At 43.7% G+C, this 23,901-nt stretch overlaps 1 protein-coding gene across 21 annotated transcripts in view; it reads left to right on the top strand.

Moving 5' to 3' along the window:
* The window catches only part of PHACTR1 (phosphatase and actin regulator 1), a 499,921-nt gene that overhangs the window by 289,559 nt on the left and 186,461 nt on the right, over window positions 1-23,901 (top strand). For all 21 annotated transcript variants that reach the window (XM_070244098.1, XM_070244095.1, XM_070244093.1 and 18 more), the window contains one exon: window positions 15,004-15,168. In XM_070244098.1, coding sequence (XP_070100199.1) covers window positions 15,004-15,168 — 165 coding nt within the window. The remainder of the gene's footprint in view (window positions 1-15,003; window positions 15,169-23,901) is intronic.

A 23,901-nucleotide genomic window follows, 5' to 3' on the forward strand; every position in this document is an offset into this window, starting at 1 on the left:
CTCAGGCCAGTGGCAAGATGGCTGCAAGAGGCCTCACATCCTGACACCACAGTGACCAGAGGCAGGAATCAGACTGTCTCTTTTGTCCATCTCTAAGAGCGAGGACCCATTCTTGAAGCCCCATCACCTACAGGCATCCCATCCAGGTCCCAGGGCCAGGTCTGGGCAGCCTACCCACCCTTTAATCCATTACTGACCAGCGAGCCACCCACTCGTGCTGGCTATGAGGTCAGCCTCTGGGAAGCTCATGGACCTGTGGAGAAGGGATAAATGGCTGAGCACGATCGGAGTTCTGTTAGGAAGGAAGACAGGCAAAAAGGGACGCAGCATTCTCTGTTAAAGAGGAAACTGGCATTCAGAAGTGACATAAATAATTAATCACCCAGGCAGAGGGAACAGCAGGTGTAAAGGGCTTGAGGCAGAAATGATGTGTTGCTTGTTGTGTTTGAGGGAAAGAAAGATGAGTGGGGTTGGAGCCAGTGAGTGGAACAGATCGTGTTCCTCTGAGTTGATGTGAAGACTCTGGGTCCTTCTCCTAGGAGCAGGATGCCTCGGGGGGTGGGGGGGGGGGGTGGTTAGAGCAGAGCGCTATTATTATCCCCATTTGACAGATGTGGTAACTGAGACCCCGAGCAGTTATGTAACTTGGTCAGAGCTACACGGTTAATAAATGAGTCAGTTAGAAGAGCCTTCTAGGCTGGAAGTATAAATTCAGAGATCTTCAGCTTATTGATGCTAATTAAAGCCATGGGAGTAAATGAAATTGTCAGGGAGAGCTGAGCTTGGGGCAATTCCATGATTTAAATCAAAGCCTGAGAGACACAAAAGTACTGTAGAGGAGGCAGGAAAGGAGGAAGGGAGGAAGAAAGTCTTCCTGTAGGTTGACTTTGAAAAAAATGAACGTTAAAGTGTTAAAATAAAAACCAGAAAAAGTATTTGGCTCCTTTACAAGCTAAGAAACAGGTTGTAAAAGGTTCTGAAATTTGGCCAGAGACTGTGTGGAACATGGACATGTATGTTAGGACTTGGCGTTCTGCCCCTTACAAACTGTGGTTTGTATAAACTTAAAGCAAGTCACTCCTTTGGATTAAGATTAGGTTCAAATACATAAATAAACTCAAAATAGTAACAACAAGATAGGGGTTTCTTTCTTTCTCACAGAAGAGTGCAGAGGCAGCCAGTTCAAAGCTGCTGTGTATGATGGCTCCACAAAGTTCTTAAGGATCAAGGTGTCATCTTGCTTAGTGCTCCTTCATTACTGTGAGGTGCCCTTGTCCTCGTAGTGGCTGCCAAGTTCCAGCCATCACATGTCTGCTTTAGAAAGCTGGATGAAGGGAAAAGCAGACCAAAGAAATGGTATATCCCTTCCCTTTAAGCAGACTTCCCAGAAGTCGCTCATAAAACTTCAGCTTACCAGCTCAGTGGTCAAAGCTTGATGAATGGCCACACGTACCCTTAGAGGAGGCTAGGAACCAGTGTTTTAGCTGGGCAGAAAACCAAGAAGCTTTCACTAAAGAGGAAGGGAGAAATGGATATTGGCAGGCAAACAGCCGTCTCTGCCACTGTCGATTTGCTGTTCTGTAAAACAGGGATTAAAATATTCTTGTTGCCTCTCTTGTTGATTTATTGTAGGGGTCAAATGATGTGAGAACTAGGGAAACGTTTGATAAATGATAAAACACTATTCAAATAGTTGCTGTGAGAGTGACCCTTGACTCCTCTCGCACACAGTAGGCCCTTATATTTTGAATGAGAAAATCTTGGAAAAAAGTTAAGATTTTCCACTAATTTTAATGTTCAAAAGCAGGAAATATAAATTGAGGAGAGAGAATATTTTTCTACAAATCTTGCATTTCAATGACAAAGCCTTCCTTAGCTTTCAGAATCAATTTCAGAATAGTCAAGATTGATACTTGATTAGCTCTGCAGTAAAATGTCCCAGCAATATTGCCTGGGGGCCCGGCCCGTGGCCGAGTGGTTGAGTTCTCGCGCTCTGCTTCAGTGGCCCAGGATTTCACCGGTTCGGATCCTGGGTATGGACATGGCACTGCTCATCAGGCCATGCTGAGGCGACATCCTACATAGCATAACCAGAGGGACCTACAACTAAAATATGCCACTATGTACTGGGGGCCTCTGGGGAGAAATAGAAGGGGAAAAAAAAAGAAGATTGGCAACAGGTGTTAGTTCAAGTGCCAATCTTTAAGACAAAGAAGATATTGCCTAGTGGCTGCTGAAGCCAGGCCCTGTCCAAGCAATGCTTCGTGGTAGATCAAGCTGGTGACTTATCTCCTCGTTAGCCCGCCTGATCCTCGCCGTTCTTACTTATTGGTAATGTAACGGGGATTCTAGAGCAAAGTCCCTCGTGGTGACTGCATTTAAGGGAAGGGATCTATCATTTGGAAACTAGTTGCCGTAATCATTAGGAAATTGAATGCAAAGACAGCAGGCATTTTAGATCTGTAGCTGCATACTGTGCCTGGAGATTCTCAGGCATAGTTAAAAGCAAATGAAGTTCTTTTTCCTCTTAAAATAAATTGAGGGTAGTCAGGAATTTTCTGTGAATATTGATACTCTTTTTACATTTTGAGTTTGGCTCCAGAAAGACGATGCCTTTGCATTAAATAATAACCTTTAAGATGATTCTGCCTAGCAGAGCAGAGCATTTTTGTTATCTTTCATTAGATGTGTGCTTTCTATGTCCAGATCAATTTCAACTTCCTCTAAAAATAGAATAGTGTTTGCTTTTGTGTAGTACTTTTCATTTTAGGATTTTAAAGAGTAGGAACTTCATCTTCTCGTTCCTCCAGTCCCCTATCCTGTAACTCGAGTTGTGCAATAAGTGTGTGACGAATGTTTGCTGAGTTAATGCATCATAGCCTCGTGTGCTCGTGGGCCATGGTACTTCCTGAAAGTGCCTGAAGGGACAGATATGAGAACAGAGGCCTGAACTCAGCCTATTCCTTGTGGCATCTCCTTCTCCCTTTCCTAGACCTGATGCCTTATCATTCAATGCCTGGAAACTTTGGAAAGGGAAAAGGGACTAACCCAGTTAGAGCTAATTTAGTTATGACAAGTTTTATTCTGTAACCTCAAAGAAAAACTGGAAAGATGCTTTATAAATTAAAATGCCATATTGCAAGTAAAGTGGGAAAAAATGGTTAACATATCGTAAGCCAAACTTGTAACTAACAGTTCAACTTCAACAACGTGGGGATTTTTCCCAGCTGGAACTGGTGCTGTTCAGTTAGTTTCACCGATGCGCTGGAGTGTGAGTCCTGTTTGATAATTATTAACGGTGCTAATTTCTGACGCCCTCCAGCTGAGACACAGCAAGCCTCCACCCTTCCACACCCTCGATGAGATCAAGTGGAGCCGGAGTAAATTCAAAGAGTAACAGTCAAAATCAATCAACACTCTAGATTTGAAGTTAAGAAATGTTTAATGAGCACACATTAAGTGCCAGTTATTATTCTAGAGTTTAATATAAACTCATTATATGTGTTAATGTAATGATTGTATAATCAGAGAGGTAGATACTGTCCCCGGTTTGCAGTTAAGGAAATGCAATTCTGAGAGGTAATTACCTTGCCTGTTGTCAGTGCTAATTGATGAGTGGCACTTAAACTTTGGTGTCCAGAGTCCAAATTCTGGGCTCTGAGGTCAATATATTCAGTCATTAAAAAAAAGAAATAAGAATTTAAAGGTAAACTCGAATGTAAATTCAGAACTTCCTATGGGGAAAAATTAACCAATGACTCTCTCCATTGAGACATCTTTAGAAATTGAACCTCTTTCATGGAGAAGAATAATGAAAGGTCCCCAATGGAATTACTGACAGGACAAAAAAGAGCAGGACATTTACCTCTTTAAAAGCAGTGATGGAACTCAATGTCTGTGTTATGAGACAAGAGAAATTAAGAATTCCTTGTGAAAGTCCCAAAAAATATAGAAGCAGAGTCCCTTACTTTCTCAGTAATGTCAAGGCAGGCCCAAGTTAGAGCTCTCGTGGGTAATTGTGCACACACGGAAAAGGGAAAGAAAACAGGATGTTTTAGCAGGAACCAACATTCTTGCTAAAATATTTCTTCCAGGGGTACTGTTTAGATTTCACACAGTCACCACAGAAATGACAAATGACACTGAAGATTGGTCTGTGAACTAATGGAAGGTAAATAATGAAACTGTAATGTCACCAGAGACAGAAAGTGGGAAATCTGAGCTCAAAATGAAGCAGGCTCAAGAAGTGATTCTTCAGTGAAACGTGAGGTTTCCTGAGGTTCTCTGGGGTCGTATGTTCAATAGGTAACTGAGTGGCTATTATTATGAGATCTTGGAATGAGCTCAAGGAGGGAAAAATGCCGAGGAGCGTATTAACCTTGACAGTGTTGTGGAGGGACAGGCTGAAAAGCGTTGACTTGAAAAGCTATCCTGCCTGGTCTTGAGCATTCTCTGGCCATCCAGGATGTATGAGGTGTGAGTGATGGTTGACTCGTCTTTGAACTCAGGAGCCCTGAGCCACTTTAATTCCCTGTGTGAGTTGGCACATTCTGGGCAAATCGCTTGACCCTGCGTCTAATTTCCTGCAGCCATAGAAGGGGACAAAAAAGATACTACCTCAGCATTTCACAGATTGTGTTCCATGAAACACTAGTCCACTATGAGACCTTGATGGTGTCCCACAGGGAAACACCGACCAACCATATTTGGGATAAAATCAAGTTTGGGAAACAGGTTAAACGAAGTTTAAAAGGTTTATTGCAGACCTTCTCAGAGCCTTAAAAAAGGCTAAATTGTGATGTGATTCTTTGAGAAAATAATATGTTAATCATAATCGTAGGGAATCAAAGTTAGGAAATTTGGTACCCTACGTACCTAATGGGGATGTTCTGAAGGTCTAATGAGATAATAGACGTGAAAGCCCTCGGAAGGAGTAAAGCGCTCCATGAACATTAGGCATCTTTGAAGAATTCCCAATGATGTGAGGGTTTGGGGCTGGCCAACGCCCCAGAAGCATGATAACGGTTTTCTACACTAGGGGTCTTCCTCCTGAAGGCTATAGATTTAATTGGGGAGAAGGGAGTCGGATTCTAGGCTTTTGCAGGAATGCTGTAGGTTGTTGCTCAGAGTGATTCTCAGCACACTCGCATCAGCATCACGGGGCTGCTTGTCGTGCATTCGCTTTCTGGTTCGGCAGATCTGAGATGGAGACTGGGGATCAAAATGTTAAACAGATTCTCCAGTGGATTCTTATGTACACTGAAGTCTGAGCTCCCCCAGCCTGGAGGGTCTTGGCACAGTTCAGAGCTTCCGAAATGTTTAAAATTCCTGTAATCCCTTGAGGGACATCCTAGTGGTGAAGAGGTAAAGAACCTCACCCCAGAGGAACCCTGTTCTGTGCCCCAAAAGGGTGCTTGTAAGTACATACCTGTTAATTCTTACAAGTCAGTATTATTCCCATGTTATAGGAGAGTGAGCTGATGAGACTTTCCTAAGGTCACACAGTTAATGTGTTAGGACCCTTTTGGTTGCCAAGTGAAAGAGAACCCAACTCACCCCGGTTTAAGTAGAAAAGAGAATTTATTGGTTCATATAAGGAAAATGTCCAGGGTTAGCAGGGTTCAGGCAGGGCTGGATCCAGGGGCCCCAGTGATGTAATGAGGTCTCCATCTCACCTGAGCCATTCCTCCCTCAGCTCTTGTTCTTCTCTCTTGGCTCAATTCTCAGGCAGGCTCTGCCCTCAAGGTAGCAGAAAGAGTACCAGCAGCTCCATGCTATGTAGGACAAGAGTTCGCAAACTGGGCTGGCTGCCTGTTTTTGTAAATAAAATTTTCTTGGAACACAGCCATGCCCATTTCTATGCATTTGTCTACGGCTGCTTTCGTGCTGCGACAGCAGAGTTGAGTGTTTGCAACAGAGCTGGATGGCCCTAAAGTATTATGTATATAAAGCGAGAAGTAGTCATGATTTGGCTTTACAGTGTTGGCTGACCCCTGGAGGGTAAACCAGGTTCTGTTGAGGTTTGATTTGAATCTGTGAGGGGCACTGTTTATTTACTTCAAGAGTATCAGACCCTAAGGTCTGAGGTTTTAAGATGAACAAAGAACATACATTGTTTAAAGATTGTTGCTCTGGATTAACACAAGACTTGGGAGTTCATTTACAATCTAAATAAACAAGCTCCATTACCAACGCAAATATATCCTATAGATTAAACCAGTAATAGAATGTATTATACATTTTTGTAGTGATTACATACTTTGGGGGTTGAAGGTTAGATTCCTGGGAGAGGAAACAGGAATTTTGAATCAAATATCCCAGGAAGAACTTTGCTGATAACATCTACTATCTCAATAAATATAACTACACAGACTTATATAAATTTAGATTTAAATAAGACTTTTTCGCCACCTGTCTGGTCTATTAGCAGTGCTCTTTATTCATTGACTGCCTGTGGCCGTGGAATATAAATATTCTCTCAGCACAGTACTTAGAAAATATGAAGTATTTGACACAATAGGATTGTTTCCTCTCAAAGCATTTGAATTACCTTTGTGACCTAGAAATTCTTCAAGTCTGAGCGAAGGTTTTTAAATTTATGGCCTCTGCTTTGACCAGGCTTAGAGCCTGTCTAATCTGCAAGCCCAGTTGAAAGAGCATGTCTATCAATAGCCCCAACAAAATCCAGAGCTGCGTCTCGTTGCCCGGCTAGGCTCAGTTGCTCATCCCTGAGTGAATTGCCGGGGGTGGAGGTGGGGAATGCCGTGTTCTGATTGGCCAGCACTGGGTCTCATGCCCACCCCTGGAGTCAGGAGAGACGTTATCCTTTCCTGAACTGCCTGAACTGGAAGTGGAGGAGGATGATTCTCCAGAGGAAACTCAGGAAGCCCGTGCCACCTGTTAGGAGGCCAGAAAGAACGCAAATCCACCAATAGCTATTCCGTGGTAGATTCTGGATCTGAACCCGCATGCTTCTGGTTTCAAAACGAACATTCTTTCCACCATACACACTGCATAGCATTTTCTAAGTGAAGGAAATCTGAGCCTGTTTCAGGCCAAACTGGCACCAGCTGAGTTCCTAACTGTAGCCTGTGGCAGAGGAGCATAGTATAGAACGTCCTTATGGTTCCACATGTCCTTCCGGCCCACAGTGGGTATCCTCTAGGCCACCTGCATTCAGGTATGTATATATTTTATGACATCTTAGGATAAGGCAGATAACACCCCTTTTCTCTTGCTACAGTAGGATCAATTTATATTGGCGTCTATTTTGTAGCCTTTTCAAAAAGAAACTCCTTTCCTCCCTCATCCCTGAAGCCCCCCATTACTTCAGTCAGGGAGATTCTAAAACCCGACCTTTCATAGAGTGGGCAAGTGTTCTTGAAGACAGACAAAGCTTAATTAAAAGCATGTCTTTCTCTTCTTCTGGAATCCTGTCTTCCTATTCATTAGTTCCTCCTCGATTTTCCCCTAATGTAAGATAGGGATAATAATAACACTTCCTCGAAAGATTAGTGTGAAGATTACGTAGGGTGATACATTTTAAGCGCTTTGGTGAGTTCTTGGCACAGACTTAGTGACTGAAAAATGGTAGCTGCCCTTAATACTTTTAGATTATCGTTATCACCATCATCATCGTCATCACCATCAATGCCCAGGGACGCGCTGTCCTGTTTAGAATCTCCCTCCCCATTAGGAGGAAACCAGAAACCCTGTTAACAGTCTGCAGAGTTCTCTAGACCCCACTAGCCATATAGCATCTTTCTAATCCAATGGTGTACAATTCTAGAACCAGGAGAGCTGCTCTTTTGTCCTCTTAAAAATCTGTACATCTTAGGGCACACGATTTAGGGGTATTCTCATGTTCCTCTTGGATTTCAGTTACTGCTTCAAGAGGAGAGTAACAAGTGTGACTTGGACCATCTTTGGTCCCATGGGATCCCTGAATTCCCCTTCCCTCCTCCCTCCATCGCATGCTGGCATAGTGTCCTTGTGTCCTTTTGTCAAGGTGTCAGTAAGGGATGGTCTCTGCCTGTTCATGGTGCCAAAGGCAGTGGCAAGCTTGTGAAAGCATCCTTTGGGACCTGCTCCTGGTAGCAGGTGGAACTGCCTCCTACTGGGCAGAAATCTCCGGAGCCAGAAAGAAGGGAGGAAGTTGGCCAAGCGCCTGAGAAAATATGCTGAGAAGTGTTAGCCCAGGTATATGCAGCCTCGCTCTGTTCTCCCACCATCTCCCAACCAGAGTGTTGTACAGGCACGCCCATTATTGGTTCTTCCCCTGAATAATTCTCCTGTTAAAAATGCCCTTATAGCAACAAGATTGATTAGCAACTCTCTCGATATAAACATTTTCATGTCCCTTTAGGGGTACAGGGAACAAGACTCAAATGTCGTGATGGTTTATGATGGTTGTGTCTGGAGTGTGAGTGTGGTTTTGTGTGGCATGAAATTGGTATTTCCTCTGGTGGTTCCCAGGTGCAGAAGGCAGCCACCTGTGTGTCCGGAAAACTGAGGGACACCAGAGCTCTCTCCCCCTCTCTCATGGGGGCCTGCACTAGGCAAGTTAACCAGCCTTTGGATTAAGATGGGTAAACCCTTTGTTAAATGCAGCTGTACTCTCATTGGCATTATGCTAGGCCGTATCAGTGTTCATACTTAGTTCTGATATACAGATTGGATTCATCTTTGACTCTGTGGTAAGGGATGAGGAAGAGAAGGGTGGTACACAGAGTGTGGAAGACTGGGTAAGGATAGTGAAGGTCAGGGAAAGGACAGAGTGAGGTGGTGGGTGAGACCGCCACAGATCCTCCTACTCAGCAATATTAACACCAGGGCGCCTTCAGGCATCATGTCTGTGTTTACGCCAAACCTGTTAATAGCTCCGTGGGCAACGTGGCGGTGTCGGTTCATCTCACGGCTTTAGAATTTTTATTATTCTAAATAATATATTTTATTATATTATTATAATATAACAGTTTTATATGTTACTCCTTTTTTTGTTGTTTAAACACACCTCATAGTTAATACAGATCAGTCCCAGATTGGCCAGAACTCTTCCAAGGGATCCCTGACCTCTATAAGAGAGTGTGATATGACTTCTTATGGAGTGAAAAAGGGGAAAACTGCCTGCTTTTGCCTGATAATTCATATCAATCCTCCATTTCCCTCCGATGAGGTATCTCTGTAAAACTGAAAGTGCGTTTTTGAAAGGGGGAAGCCCCAGTCGTCGAGAATTTTCTAAATGGCCTGGGTGACATCATTTTGCAGCTGTAAGAAAAGGTAACGCTGCTGGCAGCAGAAAGGTGACAGGTTTAGTCCCCGGACAGCTCAGCGTGGTTAACTGACACCCCCATCTTTGGCTCCCATTCCTAGGATGGTGAAGTCTGTATGGTGAAAACATAACCCTTTCTAATAAAATTGGAAGGAAAAGTGAATGTCATCAGATCCTGCTACATAAGCGTTCTATTTTTGAGTTCACTTTGGGTTGAGAAGCAAGTCTCCAATCTGTGAGAATCTTTGGTCCTCCAAGTATCCTGAGAGCACTTGGCACATGGAGAGATCTACAGTGGGGGCCCCAGATGTCCTGGCCTGTTGGCCTCTGTTGTTGACTAGACATCAGCTAGCACAGACACCATGGCTTCCTTCTTTCCAGACTTCTCAAGGGGACACCGTATGATTAACACTTTCTCGGCCAATAGGACACCAAAGTTGGTGCTTTCTTTGGATAAAGCTTTTGAAAACTAAGCCACCATGAAAAATATAATGATAAAAGTGCCAGGTGGAGTGGCCCTTGCCCACCATACTCATTGCGTGCTCTAAGAGCCCACTAGGAGCAACCCCAGGCTCCCACAGCGGGTGGACTTCAGAGCACAAGCAGACACAGCTACTTGGGTTCTCGGTCATTAAAATCATGTCTAAATCAGGTATTTTCTCTCCTGCTTTTCTAAAGAAAAAGAAAAATCATCTCCTAACCATTTCTCTCCCTATGGATAAAGCAAATCCCAGTCAAATCATAAAAGGGATCCCAGGCTGTCTGGTCTCTTAGAGAGTATTTTCTTGGATGGTGGCGCTCCTTGGAAAGGACCCAGAAATCCTCTGGTCCAGGCTTCCCTTTCTTCTTCTCTCTGAATCAGCTCGGCTGCTCAGCTTCCTACCTTTTGATTCAGCATTCTCGGTGCTGGCAGTTGACGTTCGAGCTGATTCATGTCTAAGTGAGCATTTTCTTCAGACAGCTGTCTCCTCTCTCGGCGGCACAAGGAGCCAGCTTTGAGGGCAGTGGGCTTGGGGAAAGCAGCTTTTTCATTATCTGTTTCAAAAGAAGGCTGTTTTCATAAACACGCCTGGCCCGTGTTCCTTTTCTCTCCCACTTGCCTCCCTTCCGTGCTCTCATGGCCCTGTGGTTGGTCAGTCAGAGACCACTTTATTCTGAGCCCTGTTTTGTTTTCTTTTGTTTTTCCTTCCTCTTCAAACTGTGTTCACAGCTGGCCTCCTTCCTTACGCTTAAGCCTTCCAATTCCATTGTCTGGTGGCAGAGCAGTCAGGTTGAGAGCTAGCCTCTGTCATCAGATGAATTGGAAAAAACGCAGTGGCATGATTAAAATATAAATCATTTAAACGTAAAACCATCCAGTCTGCTCAATAATCTACTGCACTTAAGGGCTAAACATCTTGAATTTAATAATATACTTATTAAGGATTCACTTAAGTATGGAGTTATAATTATGCCTTTTTAATGCTCTGTCAGCTCCTTGCCACTCTAGGTTTTTCAAAGGCACTCCTAATTTCTTATAATTATTTTAATGTGGTAATTTCTGAATAATTTTTACTCATTTCTTAAAGATGTGATTATGAAACAGCTTTTTGGTCCTAGGGGTGCATTTTTCTGAAGACAAATATGATACTGATTTTCATACCTCTCAAGATGTGTGTGAATGCGCGGAATCCAAAGCCCTCATTCATTTGCTTATTCAGCAAATCATTATTGAGTGCCAACTCTGAGAGCAAGCTCAGGACCAAGCCTGAAGAACTCGTATCTTGATTTTTTTTTTAGGATTTAGTACCTAGTCTTTCCCTTTAATCTTTAGCAGAGGATGTTGTGGGTTGGCTGAACTCAGAGAAGCCTCAACCTGAATACTTTTAAAATTTTACCTTTTGTGTCTTAGACTGCTTGGAGAATCAAAAGAAAGATGGAAACTCTTCCAACCAAATGCAGATACCCAAATATGCATGCAATGTGGTGCATCATTTCCATGGTCTGGTGGCCCCCTGGAGCCCATGGGGATCCAGAGACCCCAGGATGAGGCCTCTGCTGCAGGGACTGTTTCTTTTTGGCTGCTGTGTGTGTTTAGAGAGGTCCCGGAAGATGATTCTGAGTGGGTCATTCAGGTGGTGGAGGTTCCTAAAGGCCAAGCCAAGAAATTAGAACCTTCTACTGTAAGTTGTGGGAAGCCATTGAAAGTTTTTGAGAAAACAGGCTTCTAGGAACAGTATAAAATAGAGGTTTGAAGGCAGGAGACTGGGGTTGGGAATGTAGGTTTGGAGACTTGCAAAATGTGGACAAGCAACAGCAAGGTTGTAAACCAAGGTAAGAAATGGGGAAATGGATGTGACAGCGATCGTGATCTTGGGAGTCAGATCACAAGACTGTTTTGACTTTGCTTCCGTCCTGGACTCAAAGCCTCCTTGGTACCGTTTCCGGTTGTCACTACCTGTGTGGCTGTACCCAGCTACTGAGCATTGCTGAGGAAGCACCAACTCAAGCTGCTGAGAGCTTTTAGAGAGAATAATTTCCAAATGCGATGTTGCTCCGGAGGCTGTTGACTTGCTCCATTTGGCTTCCTTCTCATTCCTCATTGTAGCTGCGTTGTTTTTTTTTTTTTTCTTACTCTCCTCAGCCACTCTGCAGCCCAAACTTACTTAAAGTCTTCTCGATCTTTATCTTCTTCCCTTGAGCCTCTAATAATCCACTTTATCCACTGCTGTTAGATTAATCTCCCTGAGGCCCATATCTGATCTTTGACATTCGTGTTCAGAGACCTCAGTACAAACTTTCAATAACTCAGAACAAAGTCTTCCAGAGACTAACACTTTTATATGTATTTTTGACCCACCTACTCTTCTCCTCCCTAAAAACCCTGTTTTATGGGTTTCTCAAACTCTTTCCTATATCTTTAACCTCTTACTCTCCACTAGCTCTTGCAGCTCAGCCTACCAACCAGATGAAGTCTCCCATCCCCATCCCAGCAAATATCTCTTCAATAGTTCTCTGTTACCTTAAGAAATAAAATCCCAACCCCTAAACAGACTTTGCCAAAAAACTGCACTGTCTCCAAAGCTCTAATCATTGAGTCATCATCCTCTTCTACTTTTTCCTTTTATGGTCAAAGTTATTCAAAAATGTAAAGTTTTCACTATCTACGCGGTCATGAAAAGCGAAAGCTTCAACATTCTTGCTTCCTTGTCCTCCTCATGTTAATCCAGAAAGTCACCAAGACGTGTTGATTCTACTGGCTGGCTAACTCTCATCTTTTCTCCATGCCCCTCCTTGGATTCTAGTCATTACCCCTCAAGACTGTTGCAGTGGCCTCCTTAATACTCTATCTGCCACCTGTTTGTTCACACTCCAGTTCGGGTTTCCATTGCTATTAGAATAACATTCCTAGAAACAAATCTAATTGTGTCCTGATCATGTACCTTCTCAGTCAGGCTAATTAAAATTGAACGCTTCCCCTGCCCAGGCACTCTTAATCTCCATTACCGTGCTCTGTTTTTTCTTTTATTTTTTCCCCAAAGCATGTATCTTCTCACACACGCTACAGTTTACTTAGTTTTCATGTGTGTTGTCTGCTCCCCACCCTACCCTCCCAGTGTGAGCTCGATGAGTTGGTATTTTTGTCTGTTTTGTTTACTGATATAACCAAAGTGTTTGGTATATAGAGAGCACTCAATACATATTTGTTGAATGTAGTAATGTCAATTCCTATTTTCAAATTCTCATCCTTTTCCCTTTGCTTATAGAATACGACCCAAGCACCTAATAAAACCTTCCAAAAGCTTGCACGATCTGGCTCCAGCCTCCTCCAAACCCCCACCTCTCACCCCTGGCTCTCCATCTCACTGATGCTCATGGTTGCCTGGGTTTCTTGCAGTTCCTAGACATGCTATGTTCTTTCAGCCCTCTCTGTTTCTTTTGGGTCTGTGTCTTCTTCCAGGGATCCACTTCTCCCTCTTCCCCAGGTGGTGAGAAAAGTTCCTTCTCTTTAAAAATCTAGCCAAACATTACATCCCCTGGGATCTTCTCCAGCACTAAAGCAGAATTAGTCACTCGCTCCTCTTTGCCTCCATTGATTTTTACCCAGCTGCCCCTACTGCAGCACAGTTTTACACACTGAGACCTCCGTCTCCTCCTCTAGACTCTGTGCTCAGCCACGTCCAGTTCTTCTGTGTATCTGCCCCCGGAGTGATGACGGTGTCTGGCGCTGTACTAAGTGGTCACTAAATACAATGATTGAAAAGAGGAGCTGCTGGTGCATTGAGCCGTGTAGTCAAAGTTTTAAGCGCCGTCACCGTGCAACATGTGCAGATCGTTGCTGCCCTCACACCCTAACCTGTGCTCCCTGTTTCCATGAACAGAGGATGCCACTCCGCTGAAGTGCATATGGGCGTCGGGAACGATCTTCCTCCTCTCCCTCAGGCCACCCAGCCAGTCACTAAGTCCTATTGACTTTGCTTCCCAGACATCTCTCAAAGTTGTCTACTTCCTTTCAGTCTTGCCCAGGAGCCTTTACCAACCCGTCATCCTCTGTCACCTCAGCACACTGCCTGACACACGGTTGAGGTCCTGTATATATATTGTTGAATGAATGAATCTCGTGAGTTAAAACCATTCCGGATGACGGCAGGCAGACGGCCAGGCCACAGGATTGAGTTTCCAAGGATAGCCAACGTTGCAAAGTCCAGGAGATTTTTCTGGAGGACGGTGTTAGAGGCCCAGCAGAGTGGTTTTGGATTGGCCACAGCTCTAAATGTAATTTGACTTTCTGGAAAGGCGAGTCCCTCCCGCCCCCTTGATGTTGCCAGGGAGGTTATTTTCTCTGATTATTCCTGTCTTAAAAATTCAAGTCAGGGTATGTTTACCTCGCTGGGGTATGTCAATGCTCGTGTACGTTGGGGAAGAGTTTGTTTTATTCCAAGTGATAAAAGAGGTCAGAGTGATTGTGGCCTTTAAGGAAGGGTCCACCGAGCATTATGAGTTTGAAGGTCTCAGTGTCCTCAAATGTGAAGTTATTGGGATTGGTGTAGATGGTTCCTACAGTTCCTCTCCATTTCTAAGAATTTGTTATTATTAAAGCGAAAAGCCAGGAACAGAGAGACCTAGAGGACTTACGGCAGTTGTAAAACCTAATGAAGGGTGAGTGACTCTAAAACGGGTCGGTAACCCTAAGGTGAAGCCGCTCACCAGACTCCAGTGCTTCCGCGGGGCTGGGGAAGGCAGCGCAGGAGGCAGGAGAGTCATTGTGGTGGAGACGTTGGCAATGGGATAGACAGTTGATAAATGTTTTCTCCCTCCTCTTTCCTCAGCAGACGGTGTTATAGTGATTGCATCTGCCAAGTCTTATTTGAGAAAGTGCTGGACCAGTAGTTACACTGACGGTCATTTGACTCTTCTGACACCCTCTCCCTACCTCATGGGGGAGTCTCTGATGTATCAAGGGGGCTCTGCTCTTTTCCTCCCCCGCCTCATCCTCCTTCTCAGCTCTAAGCTAAGGTTGGGCCAATTTGGTTGGGGTGTTACGAATCCCTAGGGTTTGGCTGACTGTCCCCACCCAGCCTTTAGAACACATTGGTATGACTTCCATTCCAAAAGGCAAAAAGAGAAATGGAACCCTGGTCATGTGGTTTCTGTTATCTGTAACCATGGAAAACGTCGGCCATCTGTGAGGCTCCCATTTTAACACTTTTTTTCTCTCTCTTTATTTCCATCTCTTTCTTGGTAAAAACAAGCTGAGGAAGTGGAGAGGCTGGCGGCGATGCGTTCTGACTCCCTCGTCCCAGGTACCCACACCCCACCCATCCGGAGGAGAAGTAAGTTTGCCAACCTGGGAAGGATTTTCAAACCTTGGAAATGGAGGAAGAAGAAAAGCGAAAAGTTCAAACACACGTCTGCAGGTAAGGTGATTTTTTTCCTTCATTTCTCGTTGGATGTTTGTTGGCTTCAACTCTGTATGTTAATTAGTGGAGTGTTAATTACCATAGGCTGTCTGAACCAAAGGAAAAAAATCAAGCCCTAGAATTGCTCTTGTGTTTAATAATTCTTGAATGTGATTGAGAATGGCTTTTGGAGCCTGTGTATTTTCTTGTGTCTCAGGTTTTTTTTGGTTGTTTTTTTTAAATTAAAAAACCACCAGTTTTATTTGATCTGTAAATATCTGAATTTAGAACTCCACCTTTTCTGTAATTGAATCCTTTCCTTCTAGCATTGACAGTCTGTTTCTGATTATTCCTCCTTATTTTCACTGCTCCACTGAAAAGCAACACACAGCCGAAAAGAAGTTATATATGGTCTTTGATAGATAAGAATAGGTTATTTCATGAAGGAACAATCTTGAATAAATGATTCTTGGATATGGAGGGAAAACACAGGAGAATGGAAGTGAAGCATCATTGTAATGACAAAAATAACTATGCAGTTCATTGCCTAGTGGCCAACAAAGGAGTTTGGAGAAAGTCAGCCTGGCTAAGGGGTGAAGAGCACAGACTGAAGTCAGACAGCCTGGGTTCAAGTCCCACCCCTGATACTTGATGGTTAGGTGACCTTGCTCAATTTATTTAACTCCATATCTCCATTTCCCCATCTATAGAATAGGGGTAAGAATGGTACCTTGCATGACTTAATATTATAGAGAGTTTATGTGGCACATTATATGGGTATTTTTTAAATAAGTAAGAGTGCGCAGAGGGAAATGCATAGGGAAAGAAGCACAGAGAGTTCTGATTTCACGCTGTTGGGTTTGAGATGAGATGATGGAAGAGCTATGCAGATTCTTTTCTATTGCTTTGTTTTGATTTTGCTAATTATATGCCTGGGTCGTTCCAGGCCTGCTAGAGGGCTTTCATTTCCTTCTTCCTCTACAAAAGCTCATCCAGCTCTCTCCCCTCCTCAGAATCATCATCTCGTCTTTTTCTTGATCCCCTCCCCCGTTTGCTCACCCTCAGACTGTGCGATAGGAGATGACCTGCTTCTTGTATCTGAACTCTCATCCACAGATCTGAGAATTTTAACGCTAATTGCCTTGGGGAATGAACGAGAATAACAAACATAGGAAAGTTGCAGAAAGTCTTGAAATCTTACACAGTTCTCATGGTGGACATCTCCCGTTCATGTCTTCTGACTCGTTCTTTGATGGAAGCCCACATGCCCTGTTGCTATAATCTGTTAATTCCTGAGAGTAGAATGAACCTTTAAATTGTCACCCATCTGACTGAGTCCCTTCACCCGACTGCATTCTCCTCCACCCTCTTGGTCATTGTACAGATGTGTTAAGGTGTAAGAAAACACACAGGTCATCCATGCACTCCTAAACACTGCTGAGAGTGTTATATGCAAGTGACACTCTAAATGATGACTCCTCTGTATCCACCCCTCATGCCAGGGTGAAATCGCAAAGGGCGTTTAGATCATTTCCTTGGAGAGGATAAGTCTAAATGAAATATATTCTTTAGGCAAAGTGAGGTATAAGATACATAAACAAGAAAGAAAAAGGGAATGTTCGGTAAGCACTGGAAAAAAAAAAATAACAAAGATTCCTCAAGTTCCCTTACAATGGTCTTCCAGACTTTGCTATGAAAAATGGTTTATAATAATGCAAACGTACATTTAAATAATTGTCACTTACCTGCCTGAACCCCTGAGTGATGGTGTGGTAGGTGCATTTCCTCCTGGCAAATCAAGAGCTTCCCTCAGTCTGTTTGTCAAGGCCGGAAGGCAAAGCTCCATGCTTCTCATGTGAGAAGGCACCTGATCAATTATGCTGCCTCCTTCAAGAAGTTGGAAAACTTGTCCTTTGATAGATGCAAATACAGTGGCATCAAATTACTCACGAATCATTCAAAGTCTGAAAAAATTTTCATTTAAAACTCTTTGGGGAGGAAGAATTAAAACATGTGACAGGCAAAGTTGCAACTTTAATCATTCTTCTTCTTAACTGTTCTTGGCTAGTCCCTGTGATCTCTTTGGGCAAACTGATGAATTTGACAGCTGAATGTGATATTTGTATGTAGTTTGGGTTTTTTTTGAAGAGACATTCAGCTCCTGAATTAGAGGAGGTAGAGGATGTGTGATGGAATGTCTTTCTATCATGATAAATGGATGGGTACGTGATATAAAGACAGTTATTCTAGTTTAAGAAAGTCAGTGGTTTACATTGTAGTATCCTTTGTATTTAACTGGATTCAGAAATATTTTTTATTTATGGAAAGGAGAGACTTTCTGTGCTAGTTCTTAGCCCAAAGGAGAAAAAAATTGACATCATAAGGATGTTTAACATGATGAATTGTATATATATTCGAGTAATACTTTGAAGTGCGAACTTCCGTATGCATGGATAAGAGTCAGATATTAAATATAAAAGAGGATTGCTTGATTGATTGTGGGAATGTTAATTGACCGGCCAATTTTAGCTGGTATGCATGTATTTGTCTTGGATATGTCTGTTAGTAATGTCCTTTCATATGGACAGTAATGTCCACAATTTTAAATACAAAGAATAAGTCTATATATTAAATTTATATTATGCATTTGTATTTAAAATTGTATACTTTTTGAATACACTAAACAACATTAACGCAGTGCATACTTGGCCTATTATTATTTCTACATTGAGTTACATTTATAATTTGCCATAATTAGCTATACTGTACTTTTACTGTAACTCAAGTTCTGGGACATGTGTGTCTGTGTTTATAGCATCTTCAAAGGTACACCCGGAAATATGGCTTTGCAAGTTGTGTAGCAATAAGAAAACTACGTTGGAAACTTATGATCTCAACATTTTCCTCAATTTGTTATCAACGATAATATGAGTTTTCAAAGATAGCTCCCCATGTCTCCTTATGCTCAGACACCCTTCCTATTCCAAGCCAAAGGCTGGTGTCCCCTGAAGGCCTTCAGCATTGAGACCCAGAGACTTAGCTCTGGGAGCTGGTGACAGCGCTGCAAGACAGAGTTCCTCTCAGAAACGTCCCTGCGTCACGTGTCAGTTGGAGGAAGACAGTCATGGACAGAACATAAAATAATGGGTCCTGAAGGAGACAATCTTGACGTGCTTTTCAGCCCATCCTCAGAGGCTCGCCCAGGGCCTGCAGAGCAGTTAGCCTGATGCCCAACTTCTTATGTGGAATCAGCAGCGGGTGTCCACAGCACATCCCGACACCTGCCCCAGGAAGGAAGACGGATGACAGCATCCCCTCCGAAACAGAACAGACAGTGCCTCCCCAAAATAGCCAACTGCAGCCATCTTATCCAAATTCCTTGAAAATGGGAACTGTATTTATAGAAAGGTAGAACTGGCAGGAATAAACTGTGAAGATGCTGCCGAGTTACACTTTTATTTCCTCTTGATAGAAAATCATAAGCTGCAGGGGTTGGCCCTGGAAATCTACGATGTGCTACAACTCCCTTTGTGCTTCTAAGCTTTCCTGCATACCTAGGGCCTTGAGGAAAAAAAAAAACAAAAAACTTGTACTAAGTGCCTTGCATGTGCTAAGAGTGTACCTGGCTCTGGGAATATAACTGTCAGCAAAAGCAGACCTTGCTGGTGACCTCATGGCCTGCATGGTGTAGCAAGAGAGGTAGACAGTGAAATCACAAGACTAAAGGTAAGACCACAGCTGTGATAAGGGCAGAGAAGGAAAGGAACTTGGGAGAATGAGAGGGAGACTTGACTCAGTCCAAGGGATCAGGGAAACTTTCCTGAGGAAGAGAAGTTTGAGGTGAGATCTGAGGGAGAGGTAAGAATTTAGAAAATTAGCACTCCAGGCAGCAGGAACAGCATATGCAAAGGCCCTGTGGTGGAAGAAACAGGGGCAAGCAGTCTAGGAAAGCAGTTAAGACCCGTGGTGGGAGACTGGAGAGCTGAGAGTGTGGTTTGGGCTGAGGCTGGAGAGGTAACCAAAGACTGGACCCTCACTGGCCTGCATCCTGTAGAACAAATTAGACAAGAGCGTGAGTGACTGCAGGACCAGTTAGGAGACATTGTGCAGATGATAGTAGCGTGGACTAATATTTGGCGGTAGAATTGGATGGCTTTGGGAGATGTTATAAGGAACAAGTGACAGGACATAAGGACAAGTAGGATGTAAGAGGCAGAAAGAGAAGTGTCAAGTTTGACACGCCAGTGCTGGTTTAGGATATGTGGTGTGGTCTCACCTGAGATGAGTACATGGCCAGAGTGGCAGGTTTGGAGGAGTGGGGGCTGGGTGGAGTGGGGGGGGATAAGATTCCAACTTTAGTTATGTATTTGAGTTGACATTGTGATACATCCAAAGGTGGCTGTTGGATAAATGGAATGCAAACAAGAGGTGTGGGCTGGATATATAAATTTGGGGTCATTTGCATATGCATGTTAATTAGAGTGATTGGCTAGGGAACAAGTAAAGAATGGAAAGAAAAGAGGGCCAGAGACTGTCTTAAAGACAAAGGAGGAATATCATCACTAACGACTGGATGGAGGAGCGCGAAGCTGTGAAGGAGATAGAAAGGAAGCGGCTGGAGAGAGAGGAGGAACGCCAGAGGCACGTGGTGTGGTAGGAGCCGGGAGAAGACGGACACACGTTAGCTGTGCTCAGTGCCGTGAAAAGTCGAGTGAAAGAAGTGCAGAAAAATGTCCAGTGAGTTGAGTGATTCTGCCCACCCGGAGTCACTGATGACGTAGCGAGGACTGTATGGCTGGATTCTTTGGGGGTAGATGCCCATTAGTGAGGAGTGAGAAATTAGGAGGAAATGGGAACAGTGGGAATAAGTTTTCAAGAGGTCTGGCTGTGAAGTGGGGAAAAGAGGTAGGACAGGGATGGATGGTGGAGGAAATGTGCTTGTGTTGGGGGTGACATAAGCATAAAAAGCCAATGTCAAGGATCCAGTAGAGATCAAGCGGCAGAAAATATATGAGACAAAAGAGGGAGGGGAAGGGTGCTGAGAAGTTAGGAGTGGGTGGGATATAAAGCCCAGATAGAAAGGTTAGTATCAGAAAGAGAACAAACACCTCCTCCACTGAAGAAGGAAGGAAGCAAGTGGTCTGGGGCCGAGGTAGGGAGGTAGGAAGTTGGAAGGGACCGTAACTGACGGCTGAGCTTTTCTAGGTATTAAGTGAGGTCATTCTCCTAACAGGCAGAGGAGGCGAGGGACCTGCAGAGTTAAGCCCATTTCAGATTGAAGATTATGAATCTACCCAGCGCTGGTGACTTTTTTCAGTGGATTTGGCTGTCCAGCTACAGCAATGGATAAAGCATAGTTGAGTCCATCCAAGGCTGGAGTTTTGCTAGATGGGTAAAAAGAAAAGGATGGGAAAGGGAGATTAGGGTATTTGTATCAATTTCCTAAAGCTGCTGTAACGACTCACCACAAATTGGGTAGCTTAGAACAACAGAAATTTATTCTTTCTCAGTTCTGGAGGCCAGAAGTACAAAATCAAGGTGTCGGCAGTGTCAGTTCCTCCTGGCTGGGGACTCCGAGGGAGAATCTGTTCCCTGCCTCTCTCCTGGTTTCCAGTGGTTGCTGGGCAATCCTTAGCAATCCTTGGCATGTAACTGTGTGCCTCGAATCTCGGACTGCCTCACGTGGCCTTCCCTCTGTGTCTGTGTCTCAGATCTTCCTGTCCTTTCTCTTGTAAGGACACCAGACGTCAGACTTGGGGTCCACCCTATATCCAGGACAGTCTCCTTCAGAGATCTTTAACTTAGTTATCTCTGCAAAGACCTTATTTCCAAATAAGGTCACATTCACAGGTATGGGGGTTTGGACTAGGACATGTCTTTTGAGGGGAGACAATTTAACCCACTACAGTGTTGAACTTTGAATTGGGTAAGAAAGGAGAAGTCCAGTGGTGGAGAAGAGTTAGAAAGCTCAGTGGACTTTAAGTTCCAAAGAAGTCAAAGAATTTTAGAACTGTCAGTGGGAGCAGTTGCCAGAAGCAAGCCAGAAGGGCAGGAGTTTGTGGGTACAGAGCTGCATCTTTGAATTAGTGATTTTTTCAAAGTGGAGACAAAACACTTGGACTAAAATCATGGAATTGGGTAGCTGAGGTGGAGGAATAATCAGGAAATTATTTAAAATGTGGTAAATGATCCCATCTACTAATAGGCAGCTATATATATTATTTGCCAAATTTTGTGCTAATTCAATTTGCCATTTTCAATAAAGAAACAAAAAGTACTTTTCTCTTTGGTTTTAGCATTCAACTAATTGCTGAATTGATGTTTTCTTGAAAAACTTCTCTGTTTTCTTTTCCAAACTGAGATGTTTCAGTCCGTCATACTTTTAGGCTAATAAAGTACTGCAATTTAATTGATTCATTGAAAATCAAAGGTTGCTTTTTAAACGTTCACTCGAGCTATTAGCGAACCCACCTAAGGTAGATAAAGTGGTGTTGTAATGAGGCAGCAACTTTGAAATAGGAGTAATTGATTGCCTGTTCTTCTGCCACATGGTTGGGAACCTGTGAAGCATGGCGTCAGTCTTTGCTTGTGCCAGCCCCACCCAACTGCCAGCAGTGATGAAGGGCCAGGCCTGAAAGCCGTTGGGAGCAGTCTGCGTGCTTCTGCCCAGTGTTTCCTGTGCAACACAACACTGATGTAATGGTGTTTGTGGGCAGGAGAGTCTTAGGTACTCACATGAGCACGGAGCTCCCGCCTGCTCATTAAGCCCCTCTGACTGATTGCCCTTCTGCTGTCGGTTCTGCTTACCCCCAAATCCCTCAGTGGAACAAGAGACAACCCTGAACCCTGGCTGTTAGCTAACCTCTTCACCTAGATGCTGGCTGCCCCTTCCCCCCAGGGCCAGACTCTGCTTCCTTTATTTCTGTCATCAGTTCACCCAGAGGTACTGATGACTTTAGCAACCACTAGTTTCCAGGAATCTCCTGTCTCTAGAATCGTTCCTCTTCGAATAAAACTCCTTGGATAATGAAGACAGTCTAAACTGGATTCTGCCTTTGGACCTGGTGTGGTGGGCTTCTGGGCTCTTCAGGAAGAGTTTGTCCCTGAGATCCAGGATGGTTGGTTCCCATGCTAACCCCACATTGCTAATTCCTCTCTAGCATGCCCTGTGATTGGAGGAGGGCATTTACAATTTTTAGAGGAGAGAAATAAACCCTAAGGTTTACTTGGAGGTTTATCTTGACATCCTTTTGTAGTATAGGATTGAAGATCACTGTTAATAAATGGAATCGTTGCCTCTTATCCAGCATCACTTCAGCTATGTCCACTACGAAGGCCCTCTGGACCATCTCTGCCAGAGCTCTTGAGCTGGAAGTTTCTATTCTCCCCACTTAGACAAAGAGATGAAACTGATAGGTTGAAAACACTGATGGTCATGAGTAGGCGCCTGTGTGCTGGAAAGAGAGCCGATTTGGGCCTGTGACCCTAACTTTAAGTTCCCTTGCAGTTCCCTTTGTTCAAGCTAATAAGGTAATGTTACCTACTTGTTCAGAGCCTTGGACTTTAGACTTCTGTAAACCATAGGAAGTCCAGAAAGGATTCCAGCTTAGCATATTGCATTTATTCATGTGCCAGGCACGGCTGTTGTCCCTAAAAATGCAGCAGTGAGGGCAGACATGGCCCCTACTGCCCAAAAGTTATGGCCTTGAGGGAAAAACAGGTAATTAAGCTAGTGATTATGATAAAGTATAAGTGATATGATAGGAAATGCACAGGGGCTCCAAGAACTCAAAAGAGGCAAACCCAACTGAGTTGCAAGTTACTAGGAAAGGTTTCCTAGAGAAACGGATGTTGAAGCAAGGAGTTAGGCAATGAATGTGCAAGAGTCTTCTATCCTGGTGGAAACAACAGAATGTGAGAGAGCCTGGAGAAGAGAGAAGGAGAGATTGGCACATACATAGCTTAAAAAGAGGTTATGCTGGGGCTGGCCCCGTGGCCGAGTGGTTGAGTTTGCGCGCTCTGCTGCAGGCGGCCCAGTGTTTCGTTGGTTTGAATCCTGGCGCGGACATGGCATTGCTCACCAAACCACGCTGAGGCAGCATCCCACATGCCACAACTAGAAGGACCCACAACAAAGAATATACAACTATGTACTGGGGGGGTTTGGGGAGAAAAAATAAAATCTTTAAAAAAAAAAGTTATGCTTTGAAACGGGGGAGAAGTGGAGAGTAGTGGGAGATGAGGATGAAGAGGTGGGCAAGGGTCTTCTCATGAAGGGTCTTACAAGATATATTATGGAGTCTGGACTTTGTCCTAATAAAGCTGTCAGAGGACTTGCCTTTTAGGAAGATCATTCTCTATAGGATGGGGAGAGTTTGGAGTGGTATCAAACGTTGTTTTCAAGTTTGTAACATAACTACTTCTATGTATTTGTGTCTGTAATGAGAGAAAATATACTTGTGATGGAATTAAGAAGACACCTCATTGCTGTCACATCAAATGGAGTGTTAAGTGTTTCTGTTGATTCTGGTAACGAGGAAACTGGTTAGGCAGGTGGTTGATTATAATGTTGGGGAGAGATGAAGATAACCTAGACTAAAATAGTGACATTAGGAGCTGAAGACTATGAACAGTTGCAAGAGATATTTCGGAGACAGAATGAGCAAGACTTGATTACAGATTGGATGTGGAGGATAAGGGAAGAATAAAGAACCACTCTTCAGTTTCTTGCTGAGCAGTTAGATGGGTGGA

Source organism: Equus caballus, chromosome 20 (assembly GCF_041296265.1).
Source record: "Equus caballus isolate H_3958 breed thoroughbred chromosome 20, TB-T2T, whole genome shotgun sequence".
NCBI classification, from domain to species: domain Eukaryota; kingdom Metazoa; phylum Chordata; class Mammalia; order Perissodactyla; family Equidae; genus Equus; species Equus caballus.